Raw genomic sequence first — 17114 nt, forward strand, 5'->3', positions numbered from 1 at the left:
TCTTATTACAATTTTCAAAATCCAATAAAATAACAGTATTATAAATAGTTCCTAGCACGAATCCCAAGCTAGCCCCTCACTCCGCCTCAGGTGTTAGTAGTATCACCTGTATCATCAACTGCTCCCATGTAAAGAATTACACGATCATCGCCAAGCACAAACAAAAAGGGTGAGTTCAAAAGAATATAAGAAACATATCAATTAAATAATATACATACACCCAATTATATTATCATAGCTAGACCATGGTCAAATACTTAATACCCCCAAGGCTTTTCAACCTCCAATTCAACAACAAAGTTAGCCATGGACTCCAGATTTATGATGCGCACATAAACAATGGCAAACCACATCCCAATTGTTGACATAGCTCCCTTGGCTGCCCATTGCCTCTAGGGTTTTCCCACCCTTTCACATTCAGGTCACAATTATATTAGCAAAAATAAAAAATCCAATTTCACTCTCAACAAGATTTGAACAAACAACCACTCAAGCATGAAGCAAGTGCTCAACCAATTCAACCAATGTATGTTTCATGATAATTCCTATCATTCTATAGTTATATTATCACTTAACATAATCATGCATATTATAAAAATTAATAATAAATCAAATAACACATAATTAGCATCCATAGGACTCAAACCCAAGTCTTCTCACACAATCAAGTACTCTCAACCATTTGAGCTAGTACTTTGCCACGTCACTACAATTAACATTAAATGCCATAATGGCTTATACTACCCGCATTTATTAAATAATTATTTAATTTTCTCGGGTCTTACATGTCAAACCGTATAAACAACTCAAATATAATCCTGAAATGCTTACAAAACATCAAATAAACCTAACAACATTTGATTAAAAAGACTAAATCCACATATTTCAAAAGATGAATGACTAAATTGGTCCAAAGTTTCGAAATGGACTAATTTCAAAATTCACTGAAAGTTAAGGGAGCAAAAACATATTTAACCCTTATCCAAACACAAGGTAACACTTAATACTTTTTTAGACTTTGTCTAGTCTAACTTCTATTATATATATATATATATATATATATATATATATATAATCATTCAAACCTATATAATAATGAAATGTTGTACACACTAAATAATTTTTTAGATGACCTATGATATTATATATTATTATTGTTATTAAAGTCATGGATTTCTTTTAATCTTCTCACTTAGGGATGACAAACATATCCATGTCTGCAGATATCCACGGATAAATTCTGCGACGAATAGTTGATACCCACGGTAACGGGTAGTAGGTATTCTAATATGCGTTTATATACGAGTCAGGTGCGAATATCATACTATCTATTACTCGTTACTCACAAAAAATTAAATTAAAATTAAATTTGTTTTATTAAACTAAATTTAATTAAAATTAAAAATATATTTTATTAGATTAAATTTAATTAAAATGAAAATTTAATTTATATTTTATTTTGTAATTTTATTTTAAAAATGTATAAAATATATATTTTTTTAAATATTTGTGGATATTCATGGATTTTAAAATATCTGTAGATATTTTTAAGCGAGTACCCAACGAGTAAATAGGTAGATTGCAGATGGAGTTTTAGATAATATTATTCGTGCTTGATTTGACCCGTTGTTATCCCTATTCTCACTTTCTTCCATTTTTTTACTTAACACACTATTATAAACATTCTTATGAAGGTTTAATGTAAAACTTTGAGAATAATTTTTCTTATCACGATCATAAAACTTGATGAAAATATTAGTCTATTATCATACACTTTATTTTTAGGTTAAATTACTCTTTTAGTTCCTCTATTTGTTATGAGATTTCAGTTTGATCCTCAAGTTTTTCGTTGTCTCAATTTGGTCATCATTTTCTTAAAAATGACTCAATTTGGTTCTCAACGTTAACTTTGACCAGACGATGTTAAAGTCAATGTCACATGTCAATTTATGGTTTTTTTGAATTATTTTAATTTTTTTGAATTTTTTAATTTTTTACACGTGTCACTTCATAATTGTGCCACGTATCAATTTTGTTACACGTAGCATAACTGTGAAGTGACATGTGTAGAAAATGAAAAAAATTAAAAAAATATTTAAAAAATTTAAAAAAAAATCAGAAATTGACATGTGGCGTTGACTTTAACATCGTCTAGTCAAAGTTAACGGTGATGACCAAGTTGAGTCATTTTTAAGAAAATGAGGACCAAATTGAGATAACGAAAAACTTGAGGACTAAACTGAAATTTCATGATAAATAGATTGACCAAAAGAGTAATTTAACCTTATTTTTATTACCATTATTTTTTATGTTTCTATTACCAAATTTTTTGCTAATTTTTTTAATTTCTTTATTTTACTTTTAAAATATTAAAATTAGTATATTTTAAAAGTAAAACATAAAGATAACCTTAAAATACAACTTATTGTTAAATGAAACACAACATAATGCACACTAGGATTTTTCAGAAAAGGATGGATATTGGAAGTGTGCATAACTCCATGTATAAATTCGTACTAACTTGATATAAAAAAATTGGCACTAAAATAATATACTAAGCAAAATTTTGATGTATTAACTTTTTAATATTTTTGAGCTAAAGTTATGAATCGCAACACGATTTCAATATTAGCTTTTAATTATAGTTCAAATGATTCTAATATAAATGTATTTTGATATTCCAATAAAATTGTTATAATATAAGGTTTGCTTTCCTTTTTTAGGTAAAAACACAAATTCTTTATATAAAAGTCTTCTTTTTTTAAGTACAATTTATTCATCTAGGTAACCTTCTTAAAAGTTAGAAAGACAAATTACTCCATTTTTTTTTAAATACCCTAATTTCTATGTCACTTCAACAATTTTGAATGAGAAATTCTTAGTTTTAAATCGTTAAAAATTTATAGTGAGCTGTTTGGAACATGTTAATGATGCTTTTAAAAGAACAAGGTAATTGAATTTTGTTTAAAGTTATTGTCATATTTTCATATAATCAATTAATTTACGTGTTCAAGTTTGATAAGATGAGAATACTACAACCGAGTTTACCTCGGGTTGTGCAGGATTGTGGAACTTATATTGCAGATTTAGTGTATGGATAAACCCATTTGTGCAGATGTTTTGAATTGTTTAAACCAGGTAGCTTCTTGCTCCTCTTCTTGTATATTTATATTATTTTCCTTTTTCTTAGGATGATTTTTTTTAATTGATGTTTCATTGAAGATCGCGGTACTTTGGAATGGTTGGGTTTCTACATTTCGAATTTCAGATTGGTACGTGATCATATTGATAACAAGCTTGAGGATGAGCTCGTAGGGTTACTCTATTTTAGGGTTGAAACTTGAATTTGTGATTTATTCCCTTGAGTTTTTTCAATCTCAATGTATAGAGCTGCTGTAAAAATTTTATTTTCACCTTGATACCCTAGTCAAATTAGTATTTTTTTAGTTTTTATATAAATAGTATTGATGTTATTGAACTGCATTTTGACTAGTTATAGACACCTCTTACCACCGACCTTGATTATTTGGCAAAAATGGGGGGGGGGGGGGGGGGGGGGGGTCGTCTAAAGCCTATATTTTGTACTGTGATCGTGCGAATGTTTCTAGATTGTTTTTTGTGAATCCTGGTTCTTATCTTGCATTAAAAATGGGTATGATTCTTATTCAAAACGGCTCTGAAGTCTGAACTGCGATATGTTGACCTAAGTTAGTGGAGAAATTGCAGGTGGATAATTCTGAAGATACTTACAAGTTTTGGGAATTTCAAGTGATAGAAAAAAGAAGATAAACTTATGGACCGACTCAATGGTGCTGCCAATCTAATGATAGTGTCAGATCTTGATTTTACAATGGTAGACATTATAATTTTGATAATGATCTGTTTAAGGATTAATGCTTGGGTGAAATCTGGTGAAAATTGTGTATCTCACTGCAGGTAGACCATGATGATCCAGAGAACCTTGCTCTTCTCAGGTTCAATGCGCTGTGGGAAGCTTATTATCGTCATGATTCTCTGCTAGTTTTCTCCACTGGGAGATCGCCTACTATATATGGAGATTTAAGAAAACAGAAACCTTTGTTGACTCCTGATGTCACTATAATGTCTGTGGGTACTGAGATTACATATGGTGAAACCATGGTACCTGATGATGGTTGGAAACAGTATCTGGATCATAAGTGGGACAGTGACGTGGTTTTGGAGGAAACATCCAAGTTTCCTGAACTAACTTTGCAAGTATGTATCTACCTTTCTTGTCGGAATTTTTATACGTTGAATCATGCTCAGAAGAATGACCTGAAATGAATTTTGGTATTAGCTATTATATAGAAGCATTGATATTCATTTATCAACTTGTTTTCTTTGAAATTTCTGGAGTAACTGCAGTCAGAAACAGAACAACGGCCTCATAAGGTCAGCTTTTATTTGGAAAAAGGGAAGGCCCCAAATGTCGTCAAAGCTCTCTCAAAATGTTTGGAGAAACGCGGGGTAAGATTATAGTTCATAGATGAACTTAAATGCAGAAATTTCTGTACTTCATTTGAAAGCTCTACCTACAATTTTTTTTGGATCTTCTGCCATCCTTTCAAATCTGTAAAGACAAACAACTGACAAATATATATAGATACTGAGTTGATTGGATTTGTCTTGATCTGATATTTTATTGACATTCTACAATTTCATTATATATTTATATTGCAGTAACTTCTGATATTACTTTTTTATCTTTTCCAGTTAGATGTGAAAATAATTTATAGCAATGGTATTGCTTTGGATGTATTACCCCAAGCTGCTGGAAAAGGAAGGGCACTTGCTTTTCTACTTGAAAAACTAAATGCTGATGGACTTGGACCACGCAACACTCTTGTTTGTGGTGATTCTGGAAATGATGCTGAACTGTTTACTGTGCCTGAAGTTAATGGGGTCCTGGTTCGTAGTATTATAAGAATTAACAACTTCAACTTACAGTTGTTTGTCTTGTCTGCAAATGTGATTGTACTGTGAAAAATTATCTTTCATCTCCTGAATTTGAAGGTCAGCAATGCACAGGAAGAATTGCTTCATTGGTATACAGAAAATGCATGGAGCAATCCCCAAATAATTCATGCAACTGAAAGATGTGCAGCTGGCATTATGCAAGCCATCGGCAACTTCTCTCTTGGTCCGAATGTGTCTCCAAGAGATATTGGAGATTGCATGTCCAGCAGGAAAGTTCTTGGTCCTAGCCATGAAGTAGTGATGTTCTACATATTTTATGAGAGATGGAGGCGTGGTGAAGTTGAGAATCCTAAGCAGTATATGCAAAATTTGAAATCAGTCTTTGTAAGTTTGATCCAATTGTAAGATTTTACTCACAACACAACTGCATTGCTAAGCCTAATCAGAGCTGAATCTTTTGCATACGTGAATAGTGGGTGAGATTTGGAATTGGAATACCTAGAACTGTTAGGGTATTGAAAGAAAGCAGAGAGAAATTTAAATTGCATGAGAAAAGACATGGTGGATTTGAAAAGACGTTGTTTTATCATAAAGAGTGAAAGGAGAAACACAACACATGAAGTTCCTGTTGATATGTGATATATGAAGTTTAGACTTTTATATCCCCAATTGAGGGACTTTTTATGTAGGTTTTGTCAATCTGAAGAGGAGCTGATGCTATTCTTTTCTCAATTTTTTTTTTTGTTTATTTGTAGCATTCTACTGGAAATTGTGTCCATCCTTCAGGAGTTGACCAACCTATGCATCAAGTTATAGATACCTTAGAAAAAGCTTTTGGTGACAAGAAGGATCAATACTATCGAGTGTGGATTGATGGTGTATCTTTTGCAGAGGTTAGTTTGGGTTCGTGGCTGGTCAAATTTGACAAGTGGGAGATATCTGGTGAGATTTTTCTTAACTTTAATTTATTATTTTTAAGTTCTATTCTTCAATTGGCATCTTTATTTTTAATTCATTAGTCTTGAGTTCTATTCTTCAATTTGCATCTTTATTTGCCTCATTGCTTTCTGTTTGATATGAGCATTTGGGCTAGCAAGAACAGGTCTAAGGTTGTAAGAATACTGGGAGTTGATGTGTTAATGTTTGAATTTTTTTTTCCATTTTGAGACATTAGATTTTGAAGAGAGTAACCTTTACTCTGAATAGAGAAATTTAGTAAAAGGGAAAAATGGATGTCTGTCTCTAAAATAGACAAACAAATCATGAGACAAAACACTATTCCATCTCCATGAAAAAATGGATTAGATTCCATCTAAGGAGCCTATTTCAAATTCCGGAACTAATTTCAATCTGTGTAATATCTAATATAAAGTGTAGAGATTAACTATAAAAGGCATACAACCTCTATTGTATCACCAAATACATAAAATAATTTTATAATCATCAACAACTTCACAATTTGTAAGTGTTTCAGCCAAATTATATCGAGTAATATTTATGACCATATATATACTTGAGAAATACCTCTGTATCTAATATTTACTTTCAAGGTATCAGTAATGGCCAGCTCTGCAGAGACCATGCAGTACTCATTCTGCAGAAAATTACATTGGATTTTTTTCATTATTATTAAACTCATCACTATATACCTTAGCATCTCAGTTATGCTAACATCCTAAAGAACACAAATTATTTGTCATCAAGGAACAACTTGAATATCCGAGAATTCCTTACATAACAAAGACAAATTAGTTTCTAACCAAGCCTCCTATATCCAGCCATTTGAGAATGTTCAATGACCTAAGCAATCCCCACTATATCAGCATACAAAGACTTCTGCACTCTCAAAAAAGATAAGAAACTTCCAAATATTTTTTCCTACTACCTCTAAACAGCCCCAGCGCCAGCGGCATTACCTGGACAGCCACAAGCTGCCCCATCTGTGCTCACTTTAAACCAACCTATATCCGGCCAAAGAACTTGCATTGGATTTTATGATCCAAATGATTGATAGCACGAGAGATAGTGATTGCTTATTTTCATGTGTTATTCTGTTAATAAATTGCCTAATTCAATGCAGCATGCTGAGCTTCCTTTTCTTGTTTTCAATTTTTACTCATTTTCATTGTACTATATGCTACTCCTCTGAGGCTGTGTAAACAAGTATTGGAAGATTTTCAGTCCTTTTATGCAGTACTTTTACCAATCCTCTTTCTATATTGCTTACAATTCATTGCCTTATTAGTCTCTGTACTGTCATCTAATCAGGGAATAAGTCACAGGGTTGTTTAACAAAGGTTTTGGTGAATTCAAAGGTAAGCCCTTGTACTCAATCTTCAACTCAGTTTTTCTTTAGCACATAATTTTATCTTAGTATTCTAATCTTCATAAATCTATTAATAGTTTTGGATTTTGGCAGGTTGATGCACCACATCATTATACCTGGATGCACTTGCATCAGACTTGGTTGGATGGCTTAGGAGAAAAGGATGAAGTGTCTTGGTTGTTGTAGTTTCTAATCACTTCTCTTTGGTTCAAGGTGAGTTGAAGCCGCAAGAATGCAAGATAAATTGTTAATAAGGGTATTTCATTTTATCTCTTATTGAATAATGATGTATTAAAAAAATTAGATAGGTCTTTTATTAAATTAACTAAACTAATTAGATCAAGGTTTCTAACTTGGCAAAGTATTTCTGATTAAATAAGCTAGATAGATATACTAAATAAAAATAACTTATATCAGACATTATTTGGTGTTAAGTATAGTAATCTGTGTAAGCAGTGTTTAATAAAACAAGTTTGTTGAAAAATATCTTTAAGATGAATAATTTAGTTTAGATGCAAAATAATCAGTTTATTTGCATTTTTTTTTTATGAAGTTGAAAAGGAAAAATATTTGTTGAAAAAAAATTATGAAGTTGAAAAGGAAAAATGCAAGAAAACAGTTTTCTTTTCCTCAAAGAGGAGTTAAAATCTTAGGATGTAAGGTATTCCAAACATGCTCATGTCATGTTATAAATTTGGGTTCTATGGTTTATTTAATTTTGACTTAAAATAAGAATGAAAATTTGAAATTTGTTAAAATGGTCTTACGGGTAAAGTTAAGTCTGGTTCGAATAGAAACATTAAGGATGGATTTGTTTAACTTGATCTTTTATTTATTGGCTAAAATATATGTTTAGTTCTTTGACTTATGTAATCTATTTAATCTGGTTTCTATATTATTAAAAATTCAATTTAAACTCTCAATCGTTAAATCAGCATCAATTTTTACATTAGTAATGTCTTATATATGTCATTATCAAACAAATTAGGAACAAAGAACAAAATGGAAGAACCTAATTGAAATTTTTACTAATACAAGAACAAAATTAAATAAATTACATAAAAACAGAAACCATTAGTCAACTAGATCTCTCCTCTTACTTGGATTGTTTAGGTAAAGACAGTCCTTATAAGACTAGTTATTGAAGAATTTTTCATGAATTGTTTTAGAGGATATAAAAGGAGTTTACATTTTGATTGGTTAGAATGGATGAACTTTAGGAGATATAGGAGAGTTTCCGTAAAATTAATTCCAGATGATATTATATGTGTTCTGGAAATTTTTTTCGAAATTCCATTCTAGAAAACTTGTTTCGAAATGTATTTCATGGATTTTGAAAAATTTATTCAGAAAATCTATATTTTGGATATCTCATTTTGAAAAGTTTACGAAACTTATAATCCAAAATTTACTTTTATGGTAAAATGGTTATTTTAAAAATTTGAGGGAATGCGTAAAGAAATTGTGGAGGTACAGGAAGTAAAACCCTGGAGTAACCCCTGTAGATTATGTTGTGAGGAATTAGAAATATTGGCTTGTTGGTATCGAGTTTGAGAGTGTTGGACCTCCGACAAATATTTTTGTTGAACTTATTCATGGTTGAAGGGAAATGTTTCTAGAAAGTAATACATTACCTAATCAAAATTATAAGACAAAAAAAATATTTTATCTGATGGATATACAATATAAAAAAATTATTTATGTCCTAATAATTGTATTTTATATAGAAAAAAAGTTTGCAAGAGTCAAAAAATTGTATCAAGTTTCCACAACGGGCTCAATGAACTTTTTCAGCCGGTATGCCTCATGCAAGGGTCTTTCTTCCTGTACTTCCAAATTTTTTTCTGCACCTTCGATTTTTTTTTAAATTCTCAAAATATCTATTTAAGGAAACTACGAACATCACACTCCCAAAATTATTTTCAGATGTTGACTTTCGAAAGTCAAAATATATGATTTTCGAAAGTCAAAATATATCATCAGACGTTGACTTTTGAAAGTCAAAATATATCATCGGAAGTCGATTTTTAAAAGTCAAAAGTCAAAATATATATCAGAAGTCGATTTTCGAAAGTCAAAAAGTATTATCGATTTTCGAAAGTCAAAAAGTATTATCGGAAATCGACTTTCGAAAGTTAAAAAACATTACTGGAAGTCAAAAAATTAATTGGATTTTAAATATTTTTAATTCTTTTTAAAATTTACGTTTTCTAACTTTTAATTGTTTTTTTAGTTTATTATTTATTGTTTTATTTATTTTTTATGTTTTCATATTTCTTAATATATATTTTAAAAATAAAATAATATTAAAATATATATATATATAATTTTATTTTTATTTAATATACTGAAAAATAAATATAAAAATAAAAATAAGTAAAATTAAAATAATATTAAACTGTCAATGAAAAAAACAAAAAAACAAAATATTTATTCTGCTTCATTTAATTTTATTTAATATTTAAATTTATTTTAAAATAATAAAACTTTAAATTAAAAAAGAAAAAAAAGAATATATATATATATATATATATATATATATATATATATATATATATATATATATATATATTCGTTTTTTCAAATTTAAAATTTCATTATTTACATACATATATATATATATATATATATATATATATATATATATATTATTTTAAATATGATTTTCTTCAATTTTTTTAATTGTTTTTAATTTTTAATAAATTATATTAAAATAAATTTAAATTTAAAAATAAAAAATATATAATTGAATTTTTTTTTTAAAAATTGATTAAAATTAAATATTTCAATTTTGAATAAAATTAAAAAAAATCAAATAAAATATAAAATACTATACACATTAAATATATAAATAAAATAATTATAATAATATCAATAAAATAAATAAAATTAAAAATAAAATAGAAAAATAATTTAAATTAATATAGTAAAACTTTAACTAAAAGCGGAATATATATATATATATATATATATATATATATATATATATATATATATATATATATATATATATATTTAAATTATTTTTCAATTTTATTTTTTAATTTTTTATTTAGCATTTTTTTACTTATTTTGTATTTTCTAAAGTAATTTTTCTTTTAATTTTATATATTTTATAACTTTTAATATTTTTAATATGTGTTTTAAAAAATAAAATAAAATAGAAGTTAGAAAACATAAATTTTAAAAATAATTAAAAATATTTAAAATAGAATTAATTTTTTGGCTTCCGAGTAATGTTTTTTGCTTTCGGAAGTCGACTTTCGGTAATAATTTTTGACTTATGGAAGTCGACTTCCGGTGATACATTTTGATTTTCAGAAGTCGACTTTCTGTGGTATATTTGGACTTCCGGAAGTTGATTTCCGGTAATATATTTTAACTTTCGAAAGTCGACATCCGGTGATATATTTTAACTTCCAGAAGTCGACATCTGGTAATATATTTTAACTTCTGAAAGTTGACTTTCGGTGATATTTTGACTTCTAGAAGTCCACTTTCGGTGATATATTTTGACTTTCGGAAGTCGACATCTAGAAATAATTTTGGGGGTGTGATGTCTATGGATTTCCTTAAATGGTCAGAGGATTTTTTTGGAAATTTAAAGAAAGTTTGGAGGTATGGAAAAAATGCTTGGAAATATAGGAAGAAAGACCCCTCATGCAACTCAAAACTGGGGGATTGTGTACCGACCCAATCGACCAGAGTCCAACCAAAAAAACCAAATATCCGCCATAAGCATGCCTAAAATTGATCCAAGTGAATACCATTAAATCACTGGGTTGTGCCTTTGAGAACCGGTCATAGTTTGGAGGGCTGGGTAGGTAAAGTCTTTAGCAAATAGTAACAAATTTTCATTCTTACGAGATGTTTTGGCAAAAGATAAAAATGTTTACATCTTTTTATCATCTTTTTATTTTATAAATATATGATTTATAATTTAAGTGTCCAAAAATAGAAAACCAAATTCATGACCTAAATAATTGAATATTTTTATTTAAAAGTACTATTTTGAATCGGATTACTCACTCTTTGCTTATTCTCTGATTTAGAATTCTAAATCTTGACCAAAACAAAATTCAATAAATTTTTTTGATTATTTACCTATGTGAAACTCAATTTACATTTCTAACCATGATAATCATCTGTTTATACTGATATATAAATATATGGGTTATCTTTTACATATAAGCATCCGAAGATTTTATACCGGAACAAAACCCATATCCAAAACACAAAGTTCCTCATGAATTACGTGTGCATTAGATTATGGTGATTTCTTGATGTACCGTTATAACAAAACGGTTTTACAGCGTCATGATCTGGTGTCTTATGCTGAGTCTTAGTCCACAAAGTTAAGTTCTCATAACTGAGCGGAAAGTTATTCATCGCTTTTGAAACGATCTAGTTGAATTTAGAAAGGACTAAAACGGTTATACGTATTGAAGATATATTTTATTACGAAGAATTTAGGAACTAACGTAACTAAAGAAAAAAAAATGATTTTCTGTTATTTTAGATTTTTTGCTTATAATCATGAAACCTGACTTAAAAGGGACACTTGAATTCATTCCCTTAATTAGTACTTAGTGGCATTCTCCAACAGAAAATTATTCTCATAAATGGTAGAGATTTTATTAGTTGATTATGGTATATTTATTGTATATATTTAAGTACATTTTGGAGATTACCTCTCGAGATTACAGCTGCAGAAATGTTCAATGGATAATTTGTCCCCTTGTTTTTTAGGCTAATAAGAGGTGGTGATCAATTCTTAAAATATACGGTTTAAGGGGAAGAGAGAAGAATTAGAAAATTCTAATAAGAGAAAATAAATTTGATTGATAAAGAAAGGGGAAAGTGTGTATTTCATGTCTATCGAGCTAAATTTTTGCCACTAAAATTATATCCAAAATTTGAAGTAACTGTTTAATGTTGCCTTTTAGTGTAGAATTGGAAGCAAATATGAAAGAATTGAGCTAACTCAAATTCTATTCTTAAAGCGCGTACTCATACAACTTTCAACTAGAACTGTTAAAACGCATTTGGACGTAATCAAATTAAAATTAAATTGTATAAAAATTGAATTATTTTAAAAAAAGAAAACTAACGAAAAATATTCTTACGCAAAAGAAAAAAAGTAGGTATACATCAACTTTGAAATGGTCTACTTTGAAAATTAATTTTGTTTTCAGTCTACTTGGAAAAATAAATGACAGATTTATTTGGAGAAAAAATTCCACGAATGCATTAAATATAGTTGATATAACAAGTGCACAAAATCTCTTCCTCATCTCTTCATAGTTGACTACGTACAAAATCTCTTCCTCACTTATTGACTCTATTTAAAGCTCATGAAGGAGGTTGTAGGACTCTCCCCGGGGAGGTTGTATGACTTTGTAAGAATATAAGTTTGTTTTATTAGTGAGGGAGATTATAAGACTTTGTGTGAGTCGGAGTTTGTTGCATTAGTTAGGGAAGTTGTAGGACCGTGAAAGTTTGAGTTTGTTATTTACTAAGGAGGTTGTAGGACTTTGATATTCTGAGTTTGTTTCATTGGTATGGAAGGTTGTAGATATTTATGTGAGTCTGAGTTTGTTTCACTGTTGAGGACATGACTCAAAAGAACGATGATTCTATATGTGAGTCTGAGTTTGTTTTCATTTTTAGAATATAAATTTTTAGGTTTCGTGAAAGATTATTGAGTTTGGAATGGATTTGATTTTCTAAATTAGAAATAAGATGTGTGAAAAAAATATTGAAAAAATTTAAATTAGGAAAGACAAGGTTTTTAAGTTGTCTGTGCTGATATACCTATTTTTTTTGGGAATGTACTTAATATTCTTTAATATACTTTACTTTTAATAAAGAGAAAGATTATGGGTAAAAGTTAAATTTTTATATGTTCCAAAATTCTAAACAATTTGAGATTTATTTTCAAAACATGATTTGTGTCTTTATGTTAGCTTACTCTTATGTTTGCTTGTGTTTTGTTTTTTACTGTGATGATCGTGTTCTTTGAACCGGAGCAAGAGTAACTCATGTGCTGATACACGACATTGAAGGATAAGAGTTGTAATTTACTATCATGTTGTAATTCTACAATTTACAATTTTATAAATTGTTCACGATTTTAACTATAATTTTTACTTTAATCTCATAAAAGAGAGTAGATAAGAGACGAGAGATCATACAGCCGTGATCTCAGGACTGGTTAATTTCAAAGATTTTGAATAATAACGATCGTTAAAAATTACATCTACGCTAATTACATGTGTAAAAATAATTTAAGAAATTAAAATAGAGTAAATTAAATTAAATTATTGAAATATTCTGAGAGGAGGCGAACGTTCCCTGTCTTTCATAGTGACTTTTCTTATGAGGATACAAGTAATGTTTTCAAAATTCAAGCGTAACGTGTACGTTAGGAGAAGGAGCAGAGGTAGTATAAAAGAGGTGTTTTGGTTGATTGAATCATAAATAAAATTGGCAGATTAATTACGAAGAGGAAGATGGTAGTATTGTTCCTTATACTCACCATCTTCACCCCTACAACATTTGCTGAGTTCACTGGTGAAGGTTCCCCTCTGCAAGATTTCAACCCACCACCACCGTCACCTCCGCCGCCACCACCGCCGCCATCACCACCACCACCACTACCGGAACAGACTCCTCCAGGACGCCTGCTAAAGAGGCAACCACCTCCTATCGCCCCTGTCCAGATGGACATCCCTCGTCATCGTCTTAGGCCGCCACCAATTGACGACGGGACAGGATATACTCCGTCGCCATAGCCTCCCACTATTTTATAGTATACACAATCTTTCCATTCTTCACCAAACAAATAAACATCTTAAGTTTCTTCCTTCTATTCTAAAAGGAAATTGCAGTTGATACATGTGTATAATTTTTGCAACCTCCTTTATTAGTTTGATGATCTGTAATATTTTAACTTACCTCTAGTTGAGTATGTTTATAAGTATTTCTTACCAAAACAAAAGTATCATTGATTTGCACTGTCAGAATCAAGTATCGATTTATTTATGATTAATATTGGCTTGGATTTTTTTTTTTATAATTTATATAAGGTTAAACATTCACGTTTTTAACATTACTAGTTTATATAAAATTTAAATAAATGACAAAATAAAAATACCAAAAATTAGAATTTTAAAATTTTCATTATATTTAATATTATTACATGTGTAACCATTATAACCATTATGTATATTAAAAAATTAAATAAAATTATATAATTTGATTTTTTTTTAATTTATACGTTTTAATTTATATTTTTAGTAAAAAAAAAAACTTGTATAATTTAAATTATATAAAAATGATGACTTCTTTTTCAAATATCTAAAGTTTTAAAAATAAAAATTATAAATGAGATAGTAATGTAAATGTTTATATCCAAAAATCAAATTTAATAAACAATTAATTATATTAAATTTATAACTAATATTCTTTAATTAATGTTAATATTTATAGTAATTAAAATATATTAATTGCATGAACATTGGTTTAAATTTTACTCACAAAAATGATTTAACAATTAAATGTTCTTATGAAAATAATTATGATATTTGTTTTGTTTGTTAAACTAAATCTAAATTTTACTTTTTACTTACATAAATTTATTTATCCAATTAAAAAAATACTGTAAAAAATATATAAGTTAATTAATAACTACTAATTTTAATAAAATACTAATAATAATACAAATAATTATTATTATTTCAATATAATTAATTTCTTTATATAATTTTATTTAAATATATAATTATGTATAGTTATAAATAGAATATTTAATAAAAAGTTTAATAATATGAAAATATTAAACAATTAATTGCAGTTATTTTTTATAACAAATTAATTAAAAACAAATAATATTATTTTATAGTTATATTAAATATAATAATAAATTATATTATTTCATAATATAATATACCAATTACTGAATTGAAGTTATAAACATAAATTATATTGAAATTCACGTCTTTTAAAGTTACATTTAATATAGTTATTACTATATTTGGAAAAACATTTACTTTGTACCTTTTCTTTCTTCCTTAGTTTTGTTTTTTTATATAGAATTCATCGATTGGTGTTTTGATTTTTTTGAGGAAGAAGTATTCATCTAGGTGTTATAGGTTTAAAAAAATCTAAAATTTTGTCTCCTTACTAATATGGATAAGATAAATCGATTTTCATCTGGGATTCATGATTTGATCAATTGAGTTTCCAGTAATCCATTCGTAGTATTTATTTTTTTATTTTATAATTATTTTTTTGAATCGATTTTGGATCTCTTGATTTGTTTCATGAATGTTGGTAGTAGTAAAAGGATTGGTTTTATTATAAATAGAATGATTGTTGACGAAATAGTAAGAATGATTGTAAACTTGAACGATTGTAAACCTAATGTTTTTGAATTTAATAATGTTTAGATGGATTGATTTACATGTTCAAGTATGTATTTGATTTGAATATTAAAAAGTCATTATATACAGGATAGGTAGAATGGAACAATGAATTGCCCTCCTTAGAATAACTCAATACATAAAACATGTTTTCAATATAAAGTTCTTGTGTTTATAAAAAATAAAAGTAAAAATTTGAATGCATATTACTTAAATTATGATAGTTTTGTACCAAGGACTTTTTAAAAGATTTTGTTTTTGTTATTATAAACAACAATAATAATACAAATTAGAATTTTTTTTACAATAACATAGTACTTAAACACATAGAACTTTAATGTTTTGATTATATCTAATATCATTACATTTAATCACTATTTAACAACTTTCTTCTGATCATTAAAAATACATAAGTTCTTCACCCATCTCCAATCTTGATGCTTTTTTTGGAGAATTTTCAATTAAAATTTTAAATTTGACTGATCTATGTACGTCATGAAAAAAAATATATTTGAATCTTCCTAAATAAACATTTTTTTTTTTCAGAATGTAAGGGTAAATCCTGCATAAGAAATTGTAATCTTTATAGAATAAGACATTTTATCAATTGTAGTATATAATTATGTCATTTAAACATGAATTTGGATTCATGACACTATTTACAACCAATTAAAATAATTTAAAATAGGTATTTCGATGAAATGCTTTGAAAAAAAATAACAAAATGACATTGGTTACTACCTAAATAAAAAAAAGAATTAATCTAATAATTTTTTTTTACTATAGAAACAATAATGTATAGAGAATTGTCATGTTGTATTTGAAACTTATAAAATGATATTAAAAAAAAATAATCTATTTTTGGTATACAGCCACTATTGCTACTTATAATGATATTGGCAATTTTAGAATGTCATATCCATTTCTAATAAAACACTCCAAAAATTAAGAATACATATTAAAAAATTCTTCTTACCATGTAATACTTTAATAGTATTTAATTAAAATTTTACATTTAGTATTAGGATTACATATGTAACCATTATAAGTAAAAAAAATATAATTGATATATAAGAGGAAAATAGTCTATATTAAAAGATTAAATAAGACTATATATTTTGATTTTTTAAGAATCTATATTTTTTAATTTATAATTTTAGTAAAAATGATGACTTTTTTCAAATATTTAAAATTATTAAGCATTATAAATGAGATACTAATGTAAATATTTATACCTAAAAATTAAATTTAATATTTATTTATATTATATTTAGAACTAATATTCTTTGATGTTAATATTTATATTTTATAAGTAATTAAAATATATTAATCGCATTAAAATTAGTTTAACGTTTACTCAAAAAATTTTTAATAATTAAATGTTCTTATAAAAATAAATTTTATATATGTGCGGAAGTAATGTATTT

The 17114-nt window shown here is 27.4% G+C and overlaps 1 protein-coding gene across 5 annotated transcripts; it reads left to right on the top strand.

The window, feature by feature from the left end:
* The first annotated feature begins 2855 nt into the window (after window positions 1-2855).
* Window positions 2856-7607, top strand: LOC114190059 (sucrose-phosphatase 1-like). Of its 5 annotated transcripts, XM_028078821.1 has the most exons (11): window positions 2856-2949; window positions 3063-3138; window positions 3223-3272; window positions 3727-3853; window positions 3937-4236; window positions 4387-4488; window positions 4735-4929; window positions 5035-5322; window positions 5694-5880; window positions 7207-7253; window positions 7358-7607. In XM_028078821.1, the coding sequence occupies exons 4-11, from the start codon at window positions 3794-3796 to the stop codon at window positions 7448-7450; spliced, it is 1272 nt and encodes a 423-aa protein (XP_027934622.1). In that variant the 5' UTR covers window positions 2856-2949; window positions 3063-3138; window positions 3223-3272; window positions 3727-3793; the 3' UTR covers window positions 7451-7607. The 5 variants fall into 5 exon arrangements, with proteins under 5 accessions (XP_027934622.1, XP_027934624.1, XP_027934621.1 ...); XM_028078823.1 differs by lacking the exon at window positions 3223-3272; XM_028078820.1 differs by lacking the exon at window positions 2856-2949 and having other exon boundaries at window positions 2981-3138.
* Window positions 7608-17114: the final 9507 nt, after the last annotated feature.

This window comes from Vigna unguiculata, chromosome 7, assembly GCF_004118075.2.
Source record: "Vigna unguiculata cultivar IT97K-499-35 chromosome 7, ASM411807v1, whole genome shotgun sequence".
NCBI classification, from domain to species: Eukaryota; Viridiplantae; Streptophyta; class Magnoliopsida; order Fabales; family Fabaceae; genus Vigna; species Vigna unguiculata.